This window comes from Tamandua tetradactyla, chromosome 5, assembly GCF_023851605.1.
Source record: "Tamandua tetradactyla isolate mTamTet1 chromosome 5, mTamTet1.pri, whole genome shotgun sequence".
Taxonomy (NCBI): domain Eukaryota; kingdom Metazoa; phylum Chordata; class Mammalia; order Pilosa; family Myrmecophagidae; genus Tamandua; species Tamandua tetradactyla.
The window spans coordinates 186869123-186886987 of NC_135331.1; the positions used below are offsets into that span (position 1 = coordinate 186869123).

Genomic DNA, 17865 nt, shown 5'->3' on the forward strand with positions numbered 1-17865 from the left:
GCCCGCAGTCCACTGGCGAGAGCTATTAGCCTCGGCCCGGGCCGGACACCGGGGGCAGGAAGTGGTCCGCGCGCGCGAAGGCGCGGCCCCCCCCCCCGACAGCCTGCGGTCGAGTACCTGGTTTGAGAAATTCACGTCCTTATCTGTCCCCGGCCCTAAAGCCGCGGAGGTAGAGCCCCACACGAGTGGCCAGAGAGAAAAGCAACTTTGATTTAAGGCTTTCAAAAACCCCAGGGGGCTAATGGGACCGCCCAGGTCGGCCAGTCAGCAGCTTGGGTCTAGACAAGGGAGAGCCGAGCGGGGCGGCTTGCGCAACTCCCGCGCCCCCCGCCGTCCCGCACGTTCGCTCACACTCCGCCCTGCGCTCGGGGTGATTCTTTAAATCACAGGCGAGCCCGCGAGCTACCGGGTAAGGCAGAGGCCTGAGGTCGCTAGCCGCCCCTTGTCGGGGAGCCGCAGACCCCGCGCTCCAGCCCGCCCGGCCTCCCCGCCCGTGCTCAGCTCCCGGCCGCGGTGCGCCGCCGCGTTCCCACGCCTCGGAGGAGCCTCGCGGCGGGCACTGGCGAGCATGGCCCCGCCCTCCCTCCGCCCAGCCAATCGAGAGCCGAGCCGACCCCTTAGGAGGTGGGGCCCGGACGGTGGTGGAAGGCGGAGAGCTGGCGCGGCGAGGGGGCCCCGCCCGCGCGGGGGGCGTGGCTGGCGCCGGCACTTGCGGCCCGGCGGGGCTGCGGCGTGGGAAAGAGCCGCGAGGAGCCGACCGCGCCGCCGGGATCCGGGGCGGGCGGGAGGGAGGAGGCGGGCAGGGAGGGCGCCGCCACTTGCTCGGGGTCCGGGCTCCGGCCGTAGGGCGGCCGCGCCGCGATGAAGCGCCCTTGTGAGGAGACGACCTCCGAGAGCGACATGGACGAGACCATCGACGTGGGGAGCGAGAACAATTACTCGGGGTGAGCGCGGGCCCGGCGGGAGTACCGCGGGCCCCGAGGGCGTCGGAGAGCCCCGCGCGCGGGCGGCTCCGTGGCACTCTCGGGGCTCGTGTCCTCGGGGTCCCGGCCGAGCGGGGAAACTTGTCGTGGTGGGCGCGCGCTGAGCGTGCTCTGGGGTGCGGCCGGGGAGGTGGAGGTGGGGGCGCTGGAAGAGGAGAGGTGCCGGCGTGGGGAGGAAGCTCCCCGCCTGTCCGCGGTGGGCGCGGGGCCTGCGCGTCCCGGCGGTGGACGGCCCAAACGACGCTGTAATTGGGCGCACTTTCAGAATGGGCCAGCAGAAAGGAAAACCTGATTTTGTATTTTTAAGCCCAAAACACGACTTGCTTTTTGGAGAAGTTAAGGCACTTTGGATTTCAAGGCAAAGTAGGTTGCGCCGGGGCTGAGGCGAGAGTGAGGGACAGATGGAAGGACCGGCCCGGGCTGCGACGCTGACTGCTTGTCCCTAAATGTGGGAAAGACCGGGGTCGCGATCGCAGAAGCCAGACCTCCACTTTCCCCAGACGGAGGGAGATTACCGAGGCATTTTAGTGCCGAGGCGGGTCAGATGATAATTGCCTCTAATTAGCATCCCCAGAAGCACCTTAATTACTTATCTGCAGCTGTCACTCAAAGAGCAGAATTTTTCCTACCTTTGGAAAACGTTTTTTTTAAGCATTGTTAATCAAATATGTGCAAACCTAAGCCCCAGATAAGCTAGAGCAAAGATATTTACGTGAAATGCCGTTTGCAGAGTTACCTATCGATTTGCTGAAATCATGTCATCTTAAGAAATGAGGTATGAAAGATGTCACGTAAAAGGCGAAACCAATTGAGGACGGGGCGGAAATGTGGGGGACAGTTAATTTAAAAATAAGACCCAGAAGTGAGAAGGTGAAGTAATAGGAACCTGGTGTTGCCAACATTTCTAAAATGAAAGAGAACAATAGCAGAAACCTGGAGAATTTGAGGACATAATACTATCTCCGTGAATTCTGAAGAGAAACAGATACAAACTAGGGAGAACCAACAAAATAATAAGTGACAAAGTAATAATGTGATTGGACTTTCCATATAAGATGTCTTTCTTTTTATTAGTAAATTCAAGATGGATTGCACCTCCTACAGGTTTGAGGTTTGACTGAAGACTGTTACCTCCAGTTTCATTTTCAAAGGAAAACATTTACCTAATTGTTGATCTAATTTTAATGTTCCTATCAGCTACCTGTTTAATTTGGATATTCTTTTGGGAGGATTAGCATAAAACCATCAAATTTGTTGGGTTTTTTTTCCCTCCCTTATGAGATATGGATAATTGAAGTTTTGACTCAGTAAGATAACTTGTTTATTTTAAAGATTTCCTCTAATGGGGGACAACAGTTTGACACGCGACAACTATATATTTGTTTGATAATGGTGCTTAACATGACCCTTATTTTAAAATAGGTTTGCTTTGTTCAGTATGCTTGACAGGACAGAGGAGAGGATGCTATTAGAGGAGATTAGTTGACTTTTAAGAAGCACATGTGAGTGGGGTTAAGAAGTATTAATAATTAACTTCTCACCCTAATTGCCCTTAATTATGTCAGTGGGAGAATTAAGTAAAAGTTCAGGGAAGTTTTTGCCAATGAATTTGGTATCTAGATTACCCATTTTTTTAAAAAATGCATCATTCCTACGTAGAAAGAGGCATGAAGACTAAAAGAAGTTTACTAAGAGTGAAGCAAGAATTTAAAAAACAAAAAAACACGCACATGAACTGTACAGTCATTCTGAATATTTAATGAAGCCATCAAGTACCCACAAGAAACCATTGATACGTTAATGTAGCACCTGACAAACTCTTCTTATTTCATAGGCAAAGTACTAGCTCTGTGATTAGATCAAATTCTCCAACAACAACATCTCAGATTATGGCAAGAAAGAAAAGGAGAGGGGTATGTGATTTTTTTTTCTTATTTCATGTAATCCAGCCTAATGTGTAACAGTTGTATTTTTACATTACGAGTAATTTTATCATTTCTGTATTCATAAGCTTTTGTTGTTCTGCTTTCTTTGGGATAGATTATAGAGAAAAGACGTCGGGATCGGATAAATAATAGTTTATCAGAGTTGAGACGACTAGTGCCAACTGCTTTTGAAAAACAAGTAAGCTACCCCCATCCCTCATCTCCCCCAAAAGCTAAAACAATCAGATTTTCTCATCTGGGAATGTGGGTTCTTGTTAAAGCTCATTAAAATAATGTTGTATGTGCCCTGATCTGGCACAGAGCAGCTATTTCAATAAAATGCTTTGTTGTGGCAAAACTATTAAAAACATAATCCATCATGAAGTTGAAAAACATTTCCATTCTTTTGCTTATTTTTCCCTTAAGGGTAACAATGTTTGTGCTTTCTCTGTTCTTTTTATGAATACCAGTAGTGGTTTTGTTTAAAATGGTGCTGTATGTAGTATTCTTCAAAAAATACATATCATATGTAAAATTCATTTTGTCTCAAGCTGTTTTTTAAAAAAGCAGGCTTTTTATTTTAAAATAATAGTAACCAAATAACCCCTCCAGCTGTATTTCCTTAATAATAATAATAGTAGTAATAATAATAATAATAAGTTATACTTACCAAGGCACTTGCTTTCATTTTTAACCCCTGGGTGATGTTTGATTTCAACTACCTTTTTTTGAAAGTTGGGTAAAAATTAAACTAGGCCTAAGTGCCCTTTTCTCTTCAAGTACCTTTACAAGATAGATTTTGCAAATTTAGAAAAGTAGGAGGCCAACTATTTAAATCTTACTTTGTGGTTTTAGAAAAATTGTCTCTCTTCCTAGCATGGTAGCTACTGGCAGATTTCTAAAGAACATTTTTCAAAGAATATGGCAGTATGTCCTTGTTGAAAATATTTTCAATGTAATCCAAATAGGGTAAATGACAGCAGTTGTTTGTTTATCCCATTTTGTTGTTTACTTCAAGAACCACAAACATTAATGAACAAGGCCTACAAAGCTCTTGGAAATCACCCAGAAACTGCAGTTTTACTTATTAGTTACTTTCGCTGAAACTGCTTTTCTTCATGGAAAAGTTTAACATTGACAAAAATACAGGATGTGATATGCTATTAAGTATACATTTTTAAGGAAAAAGACACCCACTCTATATGCTGAGACTGTTTTTGATAAGCTAAATGTAATGTGGAAATTGTAGTTTTGATTGGTAGCAATTCCAAGCTGCAGATGAAAAATGTCAGTAATCAATGATTTTTTAAATTTTGGAGTACCAAAATGTCTACAGTTATGAGGAGCAGTCAGTATTTTTTTTTTCTTGGTTTCTTAGCTTTTTCTTAAATGTTGACTTAGAACAACTTTAAAAGCAAACCTCAGTTGTTTGGCAGTTAGTTACCATAAACACAGGCTTTTCCACTTGCAGGGTTTGGCTACCAGTTCCAGCGAGCTGGCCTTGTCATAGTGTGATTACAGGAGCGTTCTTTAGAGCAGTAAAAGATCTCTGGCACTCGCACCATGTACTACTGGGTCCTGATAATTTTCACAAATAAATAAAGCAAAGGAACCTGAAATAATCCTCAGTATTCTTTCACAAAAACATCTTGGTTTAATTATTTCACTCTTCCAGGAAATTAGAAACCACCCACAGCCCTTCAAGAAGGTTTGAGGTGGCATTTTTTTTTCATGGGCAGGCACGGGTAATTGAACCCGGGTATCCAGCATGGCAGGCAGGACCTCTGCCTGCTGAGCCACCGTGGCCCGCCCCACATTTATTTTTTAGTTGGTTTCTAGAGGTTGCCTTGTTTTAAAAAGGACATAAAAAGTGTTTCTAAGGCTATTTTATTAAGAGCTAGTTTTAAAGGATTCAAAAATCCTTAAGCATTTAGGGTGCTTCCTAGATAAATAGTAAATTTTTCCTTCTTGTTTGTGATCTTGGAATTCACAGTGACACCTGCTGGTAATTATTAGGGGGTGGGGGGAGCCTGGCAAGTCTGCCCTTTTTATTTTTGCTTCGGCATACTAGGGGTCTAGTTTGAATTATTTAAAGAACTTTTCTATTTTTGAAAAATCTACTTTTAACAATAATTTGATAAAAATCCTTTCTTTTTATCCTCCAGAGTTGGTATTCAACTGGTATAGACTTAAGTATTATATAAGACTGTTGGATGTCCCCTAATATGTTTTTATTCAAAGTAGGTATTGGATCCAAAGTTTGAGATTTTTGCAGTTGTAATAGTTTAGGTGGAGAGAACTTAAGGGTATATTTATTCCTATAATTTTTAGAAAATCATTTATTATGCCTTCTTTTAGTCATTTGATGTGACATAGTAATTAGTGCTTTTATGTAAAGTTTGGTAAGAATTCAGATTTTCCTGTGAAAAAATTCAATTTAGAATTTTCTAGTCAGAAGAAAAATCAAAACCTTAATGCTAAATTCAGTGTAAAATGTTCTATATTAGTTTCTATGGATTTGTAAGCTTTTATTATTTGTTTATAAAGGGATCTGCAAAATTAGAAAAAGCTGAAATACTGCAAATGACAGTGGATCATTTGAAGATGCTTCAGGCAACAGGGGGTAAAGGTAAGCAAGTGACTTCATCTCCCCCACCCCCCACCTTCCTCTTCTTTTTTGCCCCTAATATTGTAGGGAAGTCATAGTTGAGAAGTTCTTTAACTAGCTGAGATAGGCGGTCCCAGATTAAAGCTGTGGAAATCAATGCTAATGGCAGGATTGAACTCGTGGGAAAGAACTTCTGGAACAAAAGAAGCACTTGACCCTGGGCTTGTGTTTGCTTTCATAACACTGTGGGAGTAAAGCTTCATTCACAGTGGCCTGGTCAGAGATTTGTTTGGGACTTCAGAAGAGCATAGTGGAATCTGTACAGAAAGACAAAACAAACATACAAACATAAACACGAGGCTTTAGAGGCAATCTTTTTCTTCTCCTTCTTTTTCTCTTCTTTTCATTAAATCAGGATGAGGACTAATAAAATTCAGGTATTCCAAAGGAAGTGACTCTAGAATTATTTTTCTTGGTATTTTGTTTATTTTCAGATTTTGGTTTTTCTTGGATTAAAAGCAAACTATCTGAAATGCAGGTAGTATGCCTCTGGACTAGAAGCTACTCATTGGCTAGAAACCTTTCTAGGGAGAGTAACTGGAGCAGGAGTCTGGGCCCAGGGCCCTAGTGTGATGACCTGTGTGGTGGACAGAGCCTCAGGGAGGAATTGTCAAGCAGGTCAGAGAGGGGCTCTCGCCTCATGCAGAAAGATAGACCTGAGATCCTGAAAGCTGTAATGTGCGTTGTATTTTATTATCCCACTTCCCTACACATCGCTCAGATTTAATTTTGCACTTCTGTGTTTTTTTTTTACTGCCTTCAAGGAGGCCTTGATATTCATCTTAGGCAAGACTGTTAGTCAATATGTTTAACAACTGGGTAAGGAGGGAGTACCACAAGGAATTAAATGCTGCTACTAAATCCTGGGGGCCTCTCTTAGCTCACCCTTTCGAGCCTGTGGCCGAGTACTGGATCTGGGTGGGGCAGGATGCTGGAGGGAGGTGGCTGTTTACCACTTAGTATGGAAATATTTCGGTATTTAATTCTGGTGTGACCTTACTGGTAAGTACCTGTGGAGCATCTGCCCTAACCTTAACCATCTTTACCTGCTGGGGGAGGGAGTGTGACCATCCTAGAGGGATGCCTTCATGCGGTGACTTAGCCCAGGTTGTCCCTTCCCAAGGAACTGTCCTGAATGGATAAGGAGAGGGGAAGGAATTGTGATTTGTATTAAAATATAACCCAAATTATAGGATGCAAACATCTTTACAAAATAGAGAAATGGATGAAGTCTTAGAAGCTAATGATCCCCTGTCTAGCCGCTGACCTGGGGCAGAAGTACTCTGCTGTACTTTGCGGACTGCAGCAGTACTCAGAGCGCCAAGCCCCCTCCAGCCCCATAATTCTGCCCACACAATTCTACCTCAGGATATTAGGAGTCCGACTGAGGTAGGGATGGTGCAGGGAAAGTTGTCTAGTTGCGCTCCCTCCCTTGGCATTGTTAGCTACAAGGCAGAGAAGTTTTACCAGGTTTCAAGTATCTGACGTGAGCTGTACTTCCAAAGAGTAACATTATTCTTATGCTTCATTAGAAAAACTGAGTTCCATCTTGGTTGCTATTCTTGGCTACCTGAATAATCCTAAAGTCTATCCCAAAATAGTTTAGGAACAGATATTTCCAAACAAACTACATACAAGTCATCTGACTGCGGGGTCACTAGGGAGTTCATCTAGCAGGAGAATTTGTGGGCCTCAACCAAAGGGGCTGGCAATTTGGGCCGGCAGTGCAAAAACTGGCATCAGCCTTGGAGGCGTTAGCATGCAGTGGTGGGAGGCAAAGATGCTGCAGTTGAGTTGTCCGATTTCAGATTCTGGCTCTGCCATTTACTAGCTCTGTGACCTCAGGTAAATGACTTACCCTCTCTGAGTTTGTTCCCTCAACTGTAAAATGAGGATAATGATAGTGTCCACCTCACAAGATTAGGAGTTAATTCATCTGAAGCTCTTAGAGCAGTGCTGTCCCACAGGCATTGGCATGGGCGTGTGTGTTATTTTGGCAAGATTCAGTCCTAGGACACAACTGCTCATTGTCATTTACCTTGGCATTTAGCAATAAGATAGGAATTACATAATTTATATTCCCAACAGAGGACTCTGGCTGTATACAACAAAACAGGCAAACCACAAATTTCACTTGCTTTATGGCCACACATGAAAGTTCTCGGAAGAACCTAGGGTTCCGTCACTTCATTCTTTATTGTCTGTCTTGTTAATGCAATGATTTCTAGAGAGAATTTAGTAGAATAACCTAAATTTCTAAATATTTTGGTTTCTGGACTCTGTCTCCTCTCATGACTACTTCCCTCTTTATCTCATGGAAGTAAGAAGCCCATAAAGCTCTACAGAGAACCCTGCAGACTTCTGTGTGAAATGCTTTCAGTGAGGGCATCTTCTTCAGGAATGCTGTCCCCCCCCAACCCTGGGGCCTTTGCTAACTATGCCAAGCCCTGGGATCGTCTTTGTTACTGAGCTTCCACACTGGTGACACCTTTTTAGGCCAGCTTTGTGCTGTTGTCCTTACTGGTTTAATGGTGGGTGTTTTTTTTGGGGGGGAGGTCCCCATACATATTTTTAGGGACTTCCAAATTTCCTTTGAAATTTTGGGTTTAGTACTCTGAATATATATGTCTGCTGTTTTCCAAAGTTCTCTGATTACAGAATAAGATAGTCTGATTTTTACTAGACTATAAATGAAACAGGTAATAGTTTTATCTGCAAAACATAAACAATATAGCAGACACCTGAGATGAAAATCACTTTGTTGAATATGATATTTCTCATTCACATATATACACATGGATTAAAATTTTAACTTAAAAATTGCTTTAAAAAATTTTGCATGTGAAAAAGAAACCTGAGGGGGTCATTTGTATGTACTAGAGGTCACTCATTCATAGTGGTGGCATTTTCTTGAATGATTAATATTGTGCCCTAAAATGGCATTGTAAAAGTCAGACATTATTATTTTCTATTATAATGTATTTGGATAAAAAGAGTCACAGATTAATGTGACATAGCCCCAGCCATTTCTATGGTATGAATCATGGAGGGCGGGCAGTGTGTGTACACACTGACACAGTTGAATACACATTCTTTCTTGGGTGGACTCCAGAAAAACTGTAAGCTGAACAAGGAAGGAGATACATATTTGAACTTCAGGAAACTAGGAGTTATAGTATATTCATCACATCAGTAAGCAGTCTTACATTGCTCGAGAGAAATTTACATTTTCTAGACCTTCAAACTAGTAAGCAAATTAAAGAAATCTCATTTTGTTTTCAGTAAATTTTTTCAGACTAATGAACAAGGTGTCTTCACTTTGCTGATAAACATTGTGAGTCAAGAACATTTCAGCTTTTATTCAGATGACATTCTAGCACGTTTTTCAAGAAAATCCTCATGCTACTAAGATTATTTCATCTTCTCTTATACAAATAGGAACAGAGTTAGGATGTTTCAGATAAACATCAATCTCCAACTCATGTGACAGGGATAGAGAGACTGACTGGAAGGCCTGTTTTGCCATGAAAAAGCTCCCTGGGGAATTTCACTATTCCACCCTTTAAGAAGTTTTTGTTTTTGTTTTTCTGAAGATGTTTGAAACATGGATGTTCTTAATTCCCCTGCCCACTTCTGTGATAGTTGGTTGCAAGAACAACTGTAGCACTGCATTCTCAGAGTTGTCATATTTATAAATCGCAAACTATACTTTCTTAACTCCCCCCAGATTTAAACAAAAATAGCGGGTAAAGTTTTCAGAAAGGCTGATCATTCAATGTAAATCTTCTCAAGGACACGTTTGGTGGTTTTGGGTAATAACTGTATCATAATCTGTCTCATCTGGGTCTCTGCTTCTCCACCCCGCCCTCCCCCTGCTTGCCCACGCCCCCCTCCAGGCTACTTTGACGCGCACGCGCTTGCTCTGGACTTCATGAGCATCGGGTTCCGCGAGTGCCTGACCGAAGTGGCCCGCTACCTGAGCTCGGTGGAGGGCCTGGACTCCGCGGACCCACTGCGCGTGCGCCTGGTCTCCCATCTCAGCACGTGCGCCTCCCAGCGGGAGGCAGCGGCACTGACGTCCTCCATGGCGCCCCACCCGCCGCTGCACCCGCACCACTGGGCGGCGGCCTTCCACCACCTCCCCGCCGCCCTGCTCCAACCCAGCGGCCTCCACGCTTCGGAGTCTTCCCCCTGTCGCCTCTCCACAACCTCAGAAGTGCCTCCTGCCCACGGCTCCGCGCTCCTCACGGCCACCTTTGCCCACGCGGATTCTGCCCTTCGAATGCCGGCGACAGGCAGCGTCGCCCCGTGCGTGCCGCCTCTCTCCACCTCGCTCCTGTCCCTGTCGGCCACCGTCCACGCCGCCGCCGCCGCGGCCACCGCGGCTGCGCACAGCTTCCCGCTGTCCTTTGCGGGCGCGTTCCCCGTGCTCCCGCCGAGCGCCGCCGCCGCTGCTGTGGCGGCCGCCGCGGCCATCAGCCCGCCGCTGTCGGTGTCGGCCGCGGCCGGCGCCCCGCAAACGGGCGGCGGAGCCAGCAGTAAACCTTACCGGCCCTGGGGGACGGAAGTTGGGGCTTTTTAAGTTTTCAAGGAAGCTTTTCACCAAACTTCTTGCGGTAGTAGCTGAACGTCCTTCATTTCCGAGCCGGCCCGAAGCCTTTGCACGCTGACGGTAGCCATGCAGATGCCTACAAAGGAATAATAAAGCTGTTTGACACACCTCACAAGTGGAAACGTGGTATTATCTTTTTTCTCTCTCTTTTTTTAAGGCAGCTTGCAGACTGACATCAACTTTTGAAAGCTTCGCGCTTGCTTCCATTTAGAGTTTCCTGGAAAATGACACGGACCTTAACATCCGGCAGTACATCTGTGTGTGCAAAATGGGAAGGAAAAATGCCCTGACCGAATTTTTTTACAACTAGAAGGGGGGGAAATCATGTTTCTTAAGTGCCTGAGCTTATCAGTGTTCTTCTGAACATGTAACGTTACACGAGAAGAGGATAGAGGTTGGGTTAAGAAAGGAAAGGGGCAGAAGTCTTGGATTAGGCGGCAGACGTTTTAATACAATTCCAGAGAAGACTCTGTTGACACGAACAGGTTTCTATCGGCCAAAAGGATTGCTGAAAATAGTTTTAAAGTGGAAAGAACTATCTTAGTTTGCTTTTTTTTGTACAGACTTGCCAAGTGGTGACATTTAGCCATGAATTGGTAGAAGCAATTATCCCATCAGTGCCCAGATTAACAAGCATTTCTGCCCTGCTTGCAAGTACTCAGGCACCTTTTTTTTTTTGTGGATGGCTCAAATCTGGTGCTGCTTTATATAAACCATACTTCATATAGTGCACCTAGAAGCAATTGCTTACTGTGTGCCCACTGGAAGTTGATATATGCCACCTTGAAAACGCTCCAGTTTGCGAAAGTTTGGATTAATTTATTTAGTTTAATTTGGACTGCTTTCATGTTTATCTTCTTCACTTCTGATAACATGTAATATCCTTTTGGAAGAAATTGCGTTTCTGGAGGTAATAAGACAGGGAGCAAGTATTGGGGAGAGAAAACCAGGATTCTTAAATGTTCTTTATCAAGTTAGTGATTGCATATGATCCAAAATCAAGATGAATGTATTCAGAGGGATGTATATAAATTATTTTTTGTCCATGTTTAGACTAGTGCTACATAATAGTGTTTGGTTTTGTTTTATTGCTTTTGTTTTATGACAAAATCTCAATACATTGAAATTGAGCACGTGAGATTGGTTTGAAAGGAAAGGACACAGCATGTATTATTATGCACTTCATTTCTCTGCTGTGTGGAGAAAGCAATAAACATGAGAATGTTAAACATGCAAAATTATACTTTTAAATATTTGTTTTAAAATTACTGTACCTAGTCTTGTTTGCATTACTTTGTAACCTTTTTCTATGCAAAAGTCTTTACATATCACTAATTAAACGAAGTCCTTTTTGAATGTTTTTACGTGGATGAGTTGCTTTACAGAATGGACAAATTTAAGTGAATGTCAAGAGGGGCCTTCTTTTAACTAACACTTTAACCCAGATCTTTTCTTTTTCTCTTTCAAAGTGAAAAATTTTCTGAGTGCTTGAAAATAGCATTTTTCTGAGCTTGTAAATCAAGCATAGGCAGGTATGACATTACTAGGAAACAAGAAATATTTTCTTTTTTATTCTTAACTGTGGTTCTTGGAGAAGTGCAAGACTTCCAAATGAAAGTATACCGAAGTAAGATAAAGTGAAATGGGGCATACATTTTGCAACTCAAAAACATTTATAGAGGGTTTTAAAAGCATATGCTAGAAAAAAAAAAAGCATATTCTAGGGCAGGTGACGTTGGCTTAGCAGGCAGAGTTCTTGCCTGCCATGTCAGAGACCTGGGTTTGATTCCCAGTGCCTGCCCGTGCAAAAAAAAAAAAAAGCTTATGATAGGTATATGCAACCATCCTAAAGATAGATCCTCTAAACCCTGATGAAAATATCCCTTGTTGCTGTGGAGGTTTTTGGGGTATCCCTGATTTCTTCAGGGAAGGCTAAAAAAGAGTTCTTGAAGCTGTTGGGCCAAACAACATGTAAAGAATAAAAAATAATGTTTTTATTATGTATGTCAATTCACACTCAAAGTGAAAAGTCAAGTGTATAGTCTAATTTGTTCTGTTTGTAAGTAGTTTGGACTTCCCTAAAAAAAAAAACACGCAAGGTCATACCACTTTGTTTTTCCTGTCCATGAGCCCTATAGCTATTATATCTTAAAGCTCTGATGGAAATATGGTAACAAATAAGAAAACGGGCTTACTAGTGTTTGGAGTTTGCTTTTTAAATGTGATTTGTGGCAACAGGCGTATACATTTTGATTGTAAGATCTAAAAACTGAATCTGTACCTATTGTAAATATATCAGCATTCAGAGAAGTTTTCCTTTTTTGAAATGTAAACTTATTAGTAATCAAGATTTTTTAATTTGGATAAAATGTTTGAAGATAAATCCCCTTCCTTCCTCTCCTTTTTTGATTTGTTGTTAAACTTTTTTCTTCCCAGTTAAGTATGAGTTTTAGTTTTCAATTTAATTAATGAAAATATTTGCAAACCAACTTGCCACATAGACCCTAGGACTGCCTGCATTCCTAAAGATAATTACCATCAGTTTCACGTTTATTGGTCTATAATCACGTTTCACTGTGAGTAACCACTGAATTTTCCACCTCCCTAGCAAATGCTTTGTGAGGGTACTGCAGCACTTTTTAGGTGTGGTAATTTTCAGGCTTGGTACAAAAGAGGAAAGGGATTACACTTTTTTAAGTGATTTTATCGTTCAAGGGACAAAAAAGAAAACAAACATTTAGGAAATATCATTATGGCTGAATAAAATCATTAAGACATTCCCCAGGTGTTCATAGCTGCGTGTGTGACCACTTAGAACTCAGTTTTGCGAGTCACATTAGTTAACTGAAAGGTATTTATGAGTAACCACCATGTGCCCAGCACTGTGCGGTTGTGCCACTGGCTTTGAATGTGGTAGCACAACAAAGTGTGAACCCCCAGCCAGAGGGGGCCAGGCGAGGCTGCCACCTCCCACCGTCGTGCCCTCCAAACAAGGGGGTGCCTGAGGGTGCAAACAGGGCTTTTGGGAGCTAGAGGGGACACTTTTTGCTCCCTCTTCTTGGGGTGTTTTTCCAGTATGAAGTTATTTTCTTCTCACGTATGGAGAAATTGGAGGGACTTTCAAAGTAGGTAGTGTTGAAACTCTTAGGTTTCTTATAAAAAATAGTCCAAGTGTTAACTAGGGTGATGTCACTGAGATCCGCTCGTACATAAATATTCTCACTGTTAAGGAAGGCTTTTTGATTATCTTATACATTTAACTTGTTTCTTGTGCCTGTTGTTAAGTTTTGACAAAGAGTAATCACCTCAGCAAAGCAATATGCTTTTAGAATTACCATATTTCCATAAATCTAAGATTATATCAGCTGCAAGATACTGTATGGTTTAAGATAATCTTTAAGGGAAAATAACACTAAAGCGGTACTTTTACACGTTGGATCACAAGACGTACCCCAATTTCCAGAATGCAAAAATGTGATTAAAAAGTACATCTTGGATTTCAGGCAGTACTATAAAGCAACATTGCACTCATAATGAATGCCATTTAAAAAAAAAAATCAGTGGCTAGAGATGTACATGGTTAAATTAAGATGAAGCCGGTTTAGCTTACTTTTTAAAATATCTCATTAGATGGGGTCCTAGTCAAAGAATCTGGATTGACTTTGTAATTTTAATGTTCTAAAGACAGATGTGTTTTTAAAGCTTTTCATGTTTTTATTGCCCAATCGGACTACTCCTAGTTTTTCTGCTGCATTTAACTGAAGAACGGAGTTTTACTTCCCCTTGTAATTATTTTAAGATCTAAGCAATGATTGAGGTTGTGAATATTTCAGCAGTAACAATGAAGCATTACGACAAAAGTGACATAATAAGCTGTGACAGGAGTTCATACTCTTTGAAATTGGATGGGAGATCTTGAAAAGAAAAAAAGTTCCTTAGGATACATAGGCAAGCTTGTGGGAGGGGCCGGAAGCTTGGAGTGTGAGAAACCTTTCTGCGGGTGCCAGGTGGCGCTTTTCTCCTGGGTCGCCTCATTTCTGACTTAACCGACAGGCACCGGCTTGGCCAAGGACTCGAGTTCTCTGCTTGAACCATCACCACCAGCGGGCACTGCCCGGCGCAGGGCTGAAAAACAGAATGTAGTGCTAACTGCTAATACTGGTAGGTTATTCTTTGTGCCAAGTCTCCTGTTAACGGTTTGAAGCTCTTAAACTGCCCTCCAGAGTACAGAGTAGTAGTATCTTTATTATGTTAAATATTGGGAGTTAGAGAATAAGGATAATTGCCCCAGCCCATAGCTGGCAGGTGGAACTATGAATCACCCAGGCCTGTCTGATTCTAAAAGCCATGATTTTAACCCCTAGGCTGTGTCTTTTTGATGCTGCTTTTTGTGGACTCAGACTTAGGCAGACTATCATGAATTTCAACCGGCCGGGGATCACTTTGGACTAATGACAAGAGTCAACCTGTTTATAGTATTGGCATAAAAACTCCCACTGTCTCACCCTCCCAATATATGAAAGGATAAAAAAAAATTTCTTTTCTTTGTTCTGTAATACTACATCGAAGGGTAAATAATTCTGGCCATTCCCAAGTATCAAGACTGAGTAAATTGAGTTTGAAAAAAACATTCCCACTCTTCCTTTGGTTGCAAAAGAAAAGAGATGTTTCTTTTCTTGAGGTGAAAATGCTGAGTTATTCTGACATTTCAGCTCCAACCTATCTTCATTGGGCCTAAGCCCAGTATTCCTTTTGCTTTAACAATTCTCATTATCAGGAAGGACTTTTGAACTTACAGTCTTGGGACAATCGTTAACCCTATAGCAGTTTGCAGTTTGTATAAACATACATTTTTAAAAAAACTTATACTCAGAGGTCTTTTCTATGTGCCTTTAAGTCCATAACCTTAAATAAATTAATATCCCCAGTATCCTTAACTCCTGTTGTCATTCTGTTATTCTGTGGGAAAGCAGTGATCCACGTATATGAAATGGTATATGCATATAATAGAATAAGCTTTTTTTTTTTAAGTATAGAAAGAGGTTGGATAGCTTTGGCAAGTTGATTCTAAGGTTTCTTGCATTACGTTTGCATGGTAACAGTTTTGTGTTTTTATCGCAGTGAAAACAAAGTCACATTTTCTCCTGGAGAAGAAAAAGTGTTTTGCAAAGAATAGCTGTGATTCATAATGTCTCACTTGTATAAGTGAGGTGATACATTTAAAATTGGTTATAATCTCCTAAAACAATTGAATATACTAATTGAGTTAACCTCTTCTTTCCCATCAACTCTAAAGCTGAATATTATTTACCCTACTGTAAGTCTGCTTCCTAGCTCTTTCATCACTTTTTTAAGCATCTTTGTTAATTACAGAAAACCTAAAACAAAAAAAACACCACACTTAAAAAAAAAAAACAACCGGGGCTGTGTATGTACAGTTTCCCCCACTAGGGGAGAGGCGGGCCTGGCGCAGCACGGCTGCTTTAAATAGGCTTCTCTTGGGGTCTGGCATTGGCACAGTCACGAGAAGGCACAGAGGCGCGCCCCGTGTTCTGCTCCCGCCGCAGCACATTTCTCTGCCTCGTTCACGAGCCTCCTCCAAACCCGAGCGAGGCGGGTGCCTCCTGGAGTGTCGCAGCAGCCGCTCCGGGAGCTGCTTTATCCTCGTGACATCTCTCCGGGGTGGCCGGGTGTGCTGCAGGTGGCCGCGCCCACGCGCGCGTGGGCCACTGGCCGTCAGAGCAGGGTGCGGCCGACCGGGCCGCTGCACCCCGCTTCAAGGCCCCCTAGCACACCCCGCACCGGAGAAAGCCGGGGCCCGGTCACTGCGGACCATCCAGCCCGCAGGCCCGGACGGCCTCCCTGGTAAACCCACTAGCCTGGCTCCCAGAGCTGAGCCTCATTGTGGTCAGCCCACCCCAGGGATCCCCCAGGCGAGACCCCGACTAAGCAACAGAGCAATGGCTCAGTCTAGATGCAGCTTCCCATGTCCCCAGACACCCGTTCCAGCAGGCAGCCTCTTGGCTCGCTTGAGCCAAAAGGGAAACAAAATCACCAAATTGTCCTCAGGGTGTGACCATGAGAGAAATGGTGTAAGTCACTGTCCGATTTTTCTTTCTTTCTTTCTTTTTTTTAATTTGAGAAGTTGCAGGTTTGCAGAAAAGTTGTACGGAAAATACAGAGTTCTGAATCCACTGCCCACCTCCATTATTGCCTTAGGGTAGTAAATTTGTTACACTTGATGAAATGGTATTATTATAATTGTACAATTAATTATAGTTTATGGTTTACATTAGGGTTCACTGCATAGTATAGTCATTTGGTTGTTATTTTATTTTATTCTTATAACATGTATGCTAAAGGGGGTCTTCAGGCTGAAAGAAAAGGGCATTAGACAGTGGATCAAAGTGGCGTAAAGAAATGAAGAGCTCTATAAAGATACCATGTGGATAATTATAAATGCCTGTACCAATTGTTCTTTTAAATGTATAGTGCAGGAGTTGAAATTCCAGAAGCGGAGACACTTCTGATGCAATAAAAACACCAACAAGGAGGTTGCTTGTTTGATGATCTTGTGACTTCCCAGCCATGGAAATGCATGTTTAATTTAATCAAACCTAGCAGTTTTATTTGTTTTACAATGTGGGGACCTTATTAAAATTCTTGGTATTTATTCAGCAGACCATTTATAAATAACTTGCAATTCAAATTTATAATTCTAGTGAATTTATCTCAATTCTATTACATATTAATGTCGTTTTTTGTTTTTTTTTTTTACTTCAAGTCTTCAATGAGTGCAATAAAGAGTATAATGATTAAAAGGGCAGTGCGTCCTGCGATCAGACAGATTTGGATTTCTATCTCACCTCTTGAAATGTATTAGCAGTATGACTTTGGGCAAATTATTAAACCTGCGTCAAGCTTGTTTTTCTCATCAGTAAAATAGGATAACACATACTAGCTGTCTCACAAGAATTTTCTGAGGATTAAATGAGATAATGTTTTTAAGAGTTGGCATATAGTATACTATCGATACATGACAGAATTTATTCAAATTTAGTTTATAAATAAACTAAGTCTCAAGTAGTCTTATGTGCAGTCACACCTTTATTCAAATATACACCGAGGCCGTCCCCCAACATCTGTTCCCTCCGCCTTGGATATTGCTTTTCATGACTATGTTTACAGATACACAGAATTTCGGAGTTAGAAGAATACCACCCAGAGCATGCTTCTTTTCACAGATGGAACTGCAGCCCAGCCAACCTAGATAGTCTTTCCCCAAAGTCACAAAACCCAAGTGTCCTGATTGTCATCTGCTTTGGTTTGCTAGAGCTGCCGGAATGCAAGATACCAGAAACGGATTGGCTTTTACAAAGGGTTTTATTAGGTTACAATTTACAGTTCTAAGGCCATGAAAATGTCCCAGTTAAGGCATCAACAGGATGGTAGCTGGACTCTGAAGAAAGGCGCTGACATCGGGGTGCCTTTGTCACATAGGAATGCACCTGGTGACATCTGCTAGGCTCTTGCTCCTGGGCACCGTTGCTCTCAGCCTGTTTCCAGTGGTTTCTCTCTCGGCGTCTGTGGGTCCCTGCATGCCTCTCCAGGGACACCTCTCTCCCTATGGGTCTCCTCTCAGCACCTCCGGAGTGTTGCTCTTCCTCTGGGTCCTTC

The 17865-nt window shown here is 42.6% G+C and overlaps 1 protein-coding gene and 1 long non-coding RNA gene across 2 annotated transcripts; one reads left to right on the forward strand and one right to left on the reverse strand.

Moving 5' to 3' along the window:
• Nucleotides 1-790: 790 nt before the first annotated feature.
• On the forward strand, nucleotides 791-11548 carry HEY2 (hes related family bHLH transcription factor with YRPW motif 2). The gene is made up of 5 exons (XM_077162812.1): nucleotides 791-944; nucleotides 2818-2896; nucleotides 3024-3107; nucleotides 5456-5537; nucleotides 9473-11548. Exons 1-5 carry the CDS (start codon nucleotides 862-864, stop codon nucleotides 10156-10158), a joined length of 1014 nt encoding a protein of 337 aa, XP_077018927.1. The 5' UTR covers nucleotides 791-861; the 3' UTR covers nucleotides 10159-11548.
• On the reverse strand, nucleotides 4630-9933 carry LOC143685165 (uncharacterized). Its single transcript, XR_013176426.1, has 3 exons — nucleotides 9786-9933; nucleotides 6623-6707; nucleotides 4630-5833 (listed from the first exon to the last, which is right to left on the reverse strand). It is a non-coding gene; the product is annotated as an uncharacterized LOC143685165 (long non-coding RNA).
• Nucleotides 11549-17865: the final 6317 nt, after the last annotated feature.